At 47.9% G+C, this 4679-nt stretch overlaps 1 protein-coding gene across 1 annotated transcript in view; it reads left to right on the top strand.

The window, feature by feature from the left end:
* The first annotated feature begins 343 nt into the window (after positions 1-343).
* LOC108803121 (aquaporin-11-like) overlaps positions 344-4679 on the top strand; it is a 5785-nt gene continuing 1449 nt past the window's right edge. Inside the window, exons 1-2 of the mRNA XM_018574961.1 lie at positions 344-960; positions 3399-3515. Of these exons, the coding sequence (XP_018430463.1) occupies positions 369-960; positions 3399-3515 (709 nt within the window). The 5' untranslated portion in view covers positions 344-368. The remainder of the gene's footprint in view (positions 961-3398; positions 3516-4679) is intronic.

Genomic DNA, 4679 nt, shown 5'->3' with positions numbered 1-4679 from the left:
CAGGGGTAGTGGGGACTGTGTCTCAGAACCCAGCAGAGGAACAGAGATAGTGGGGACTGTGTCTCAGAACCCAGCAGAAGAACAGGGGTAGTGGGGACTGTGCCTCAGAACCCAGCAGAAGAACAGGGGTAGTGGGGACTGTGTCTCAGAACCCAGCAGAAGAACAGGGGTAGTGGGGACTGTGCCTCAGAACCCAGCAGAGGAACAGGGGTAGTGGGGACTGTGCCTCAGAACCCAGCAGAGGAACAGGGGTAGTGGGCACTGTGCCCCAGAACCCAGCAGAGGAACCACAATAGTGGGCACTGTGCCCCAGAATCCAGCAGCAGAAGAAGGGTATTGGAGACGGTGCCTCAGAATCCAGTGGATTGATGGATGTTCTGGAGCTCTTGCTGGGCTCGGCAGCCCTGGTTGCCTGCACAGTGCTGCTCTGTGAGTTGCTTCGCTGGGCATGCCACCGGAGTCTGCCTCCAGGTCTGGGGCTAGAGCTGGCCTTGGAAGTGGTGTCCACTGTGCAGCTGTGCTGCTGTACCCTGGAGATGGGTCTGCTCTGCGCAAAGGCAGATTTGGACCTCTGGCTGGTACTAGCTCTGATCTACCTGCTGACTGTGCTGCATTGTATGACTTTCCAAACAGCCACTTGTAACCCCTGTGGTAGTGTAAATCAGTGGCTGCGGGGCCTGGCGCCGGGGTCACACACTCTCCTGAAGGTGATGGTGCAGTTTGCAGGCGCTGGACTCTCTCGGGTGCTCATGCCCCACCTCTGGTCATTGGGACTGTCACCGCTGCACCAGCTGAACAAGGACTGCATGAGCCCCCTGCAAGTATCCCCTCTGTCTGGGGCCTTAGTGGAGATGACCTGTGCTCTGAGCATGTTCCTGATTCTGTACCCTCTTCCCAGGGTCAGTGCTCCTCTGCAGCCTCATATGGCGGCTCTGACCATCACTGGAATTGCCTATGCAGGTAAGGAAGGGGCTGGGGGGGGGGGTTATTGATCATATGAGGGCTACATACGTGTTCTGTAGTACTGTACTCTTATTGATTGGATGTTTTATTGAAAAGAACCCATCACTCCATTGCAACCCTTGGTAAATACCCAGTACTTCTAGGTATCGGAAGGCCTCCTCCGAGGATACAGTGCTCGGGCCAACTGCCAGGCCTGAATACCATCACCTGATGAGGAGGAGTTTGAAGTTAACCCTGTGTAAGCTCTGACACCATCCAAAACAGAGCTTACAGAAGGTCAGGTCTCAGACATTGGGTGGGTGGGGGCTGTTCCTTTAAGATCAGATTACCCTCAATGGGCAAAGTTTCCGAGTCTCTTTAATGTAGAACCGGTGGTTTTTGTGTTGACGAATTCCATGCAAATATTTTTAAAAAGTAATCCATTTATGGAATAATCTAAAATCAATAAATATATTTTTGCATATACCTACCAAAGGGATTTCATTAGTCCCGATATTAGCCTCCTGTAATCCTCTGCACAGCAGTGTCCAGGAGAGGGAGGGCTGGAACATTGATCCTTTCAGGGCTCCATTTCTTTTGGCAGTGCTGTCAGTCTCCTTTACTGAACATACTAACAGGAAGGGAGAGCAGAAGAATAACCCCATCGCTGTGCTGCTGCTCCTTCATTGCCCTCAAAGCAAGTTAGGGGTGAGCTCTTTGAGCTTAACTGCAGAGGAATACAATTGGGTCACATTTCTAGCTATGTTGTCCGGCAGGGGGTGTCTAGACTATAAGACTGATCACAGACTTATAAATATTTTGACAAACAAGACAGTTCACATACAGTGTGTATATATGTGTGTGTGTGTGTGTGTATATATATACAGGTGAAACTCAAATAATTAGAATATCGTGCAAAAGTAATTACAGTAGGTGCTGCAAAAGGGGCCCAAACCAAGTGTGCCACTGAATCCAGTGAGTTGCCCTCTTTGGTGGGCTCCAGGGTGCCCTGGGCGTTATATAATCCTAGCAATGCCCCTTACAGTATTATTGGTACGTATGCTATCATGACACCTTGGTGTCAACCATTCACTAAGAAAGGAAGCGAGGGGAATCCTCTCCAATTAAACTGTTTTTATAACTTTCCTTTTCCCACCGGGACGATTTGTTGGGAAATGTAGGTATAGAACTCTGATTTGTAGGAAGTTAGCTCAAGGCTCAGAACAGGCATCAGCAATCCTTGGCACAAGTGCCAGCGTGGGCATGTGATGCCGTTTGCTGTGGCACCTGCTGCCATTGGTGGTAATTGACAGCTCACTAGGCTGTCATTTACAAAGCCTAGCCCGCCCTCCTCCCTGACATCACTGGCCCCCGGCGACTGAGGAGCTTGCTGTGCTGTGTGAAAGTAGCCCGCCTGCATACCTACAGTGGTCTGAGGTCAGGCGTTAAATGATTGGGGGAAGATCTGATATCTGAAGTTTATGCATTGGAGGTGATCTGTAGTATGAAGTGCATGCATTGGGGCTGGCCTAAAGTCTGAGGTTTATGCATTGGGGCTGATCTGTGGTATGAAGTGGATGCATTGGTGCTGATCTGTGGTCTGAAGTGGATGCATTGGGGCTGATCTGTGGTCTGAAGTGGATGCATTGGGGCTGATCTGTAATATGAAGTGGATGCATTGGGGCTGGTCTGAAGCTTATGCATTGGGGCTGATCTGTAATATGAAGTGGAAGCATTGGGGCTGGTCTGAAGCTTATGCATTGGGGCTCGTCTGAAGCTTATGCATTGGGGCTGATCTGTGGTCTGAAGTGGATGCATTGGGGCTGATCTGTAGTATGAAGTGCTTGCATTGGGGCTGATCTGTGGTCTGAAGTGGATGCATTGGGGCTGAGCTGAGGTCTGAAGTGCATGCATTGGGGCAGTACAGCTATTAGTGCATAAAACAAAGACTACAACGCGCTTCTTATTGGATGAACTCTTGTATCTCTTCTCACCCTGACTAAGCATTGTTCTCTGGGGTGACGTTGTTTAATGCTTGTCAGCATGACACAGAATATGAATAAGGCCGGTCACCCCGAGCTTAGGATAATAAGAGGACAAAGGTTACACAAACGTCTACTTTGTACTTTCATCCTCTTACAAGATTCGCTCTTTTCACACTTATTTCCCCGAGCCGCATTGATGTGTTTTCCACGGCCCATTTCCTCTCCGCGCTTTTAGCCGAAAGAAGAAATCCAGTTGAATGAACAATGGCAGCGTGTAAATGAATCGGAGAATATGTAGGGTGAGATCCATGCATCTATCTACTACACAAACGTTGTCCATGTGCGGTAGAAGTTGTAGTTCCTGCATACTGGACAGTATAGAGTAAATGACGGCCGCAATATTCTCATAGTACATTTCCTTCCATTGCTCTGAATTGTTACTAAGTCCAGGTCTGTTTTATGGCTTTTAAGGTGGACCGCTGACAGGAGCCATGTTCAACCCTGTGCTGGCCTTCGCAGTGGTGTTCTTGTGCCATGGTCACAGCTACCTGCAGTATATTATCGTCTATTGGATCGGACCTCTTATTGGTGAGTGCTCCTGTAATTCACAGGCATTAGACTCCATCAATAGGGTGATCACTTCCTGTGTGCCTCCATGAACAGGAAAGTAGATAGACGTTTTCCTTCTTGTCCGATGAGGCACACAGAAGGCCATCTGCTGTCCGTTTTATACTAGTGTCCAATCCTCCGGTGGATGGCAGTATAACTCGACAGTAGATGTCTTCTTGTGTCCCTCGATGGACTCCAAGAAAAAGATTTTACAGTGTGTACAAGAATCTCATTTTCTTTCACATCCATTGAGGGACATAGTCAGTCCAGTTATACTGCTACCCCACAAGAGGATTGAACACTAGAAAAAGAGTGACAATAGAGATGAGGGAGTGAGGACAGGACACTAGAAAAAGACTGACAATAGAGATGAGGGAGGACTGGACACTAGTAAAAGACTGACAATAGAGATGAGGGAGGACAGGACACTAGTAAAAGACTGACAATAGAGATGAGGGAGGACAGGACACTAGTAAAAGACTGACAATAGAGATGAGGGAGGACAGGACACTAGTAAAAGACTGACAATAGAGATGAGGGAGGGAGGACTGGACACTAGTAAAAGACTGACAATAGAGATGAGGGAGGACAGGACACTAGTAAAAGACTGACAATAGAGATGAGGGAGGGAGGACTGGACACTAGTAAAAGACTGACAATAGAGATGAGGGAGGACAGGACACTAGAAATAAAGACTGACAATAGAGATGAGGGAGTGAGCACTGGACTCTAGTAAAAGACTGACAATAGAGATGAGGGAGGACAGGACACTAGTAAAAGACTGACAATAGAGATGAGGGAGGGAGGACTGGACACTAATAAAAGACTGACAATAGAGATGAGGGAGGACAGGACACTAATAAAAGACTGACAATAGAGATGAAGGAGGACAGGACACTAGAAATAAAGACTGACAATAGAGATGAGGGAGGACAGGACACTAGAAATAAAGACTGACAATAGAGATGAGGGAGGACAGGACACTAGAAATAAAGACTGACAATAGAGATGAAGGAGGACAGGACACTAGTAAAAGACTGACAATAGAGATGAGGGAGGACTGGACACTAGTAAAAGACTGACAATAGAGATGAGGGAGGACAGGACACTAGAAATAAAGACTGACAATAGAGATGAGGGAGG

This window comes from Nanorana parkeri, unplaced genomic scaffold, assembly GCF_000935625.1.
Source record: "Nanorana parkeri isolate BGI_ZX_2015 unplaced genomic scaffold, ASM93562v1 scaffold3418, whole genome shotgun sequence".
In the NCBI taxonomy this organism is placed as follows: Eukaryota; Metazoa; Chordata; class Amphibia; order Anura; family Dicroglossidae; genus Nanorana; species Nanorana parkeri.
The sequence above is the reverse complement of the archived record's forward strand: the minus strand, read 5'-3'. Positions and strand labels throughout refer to the sequence as shown.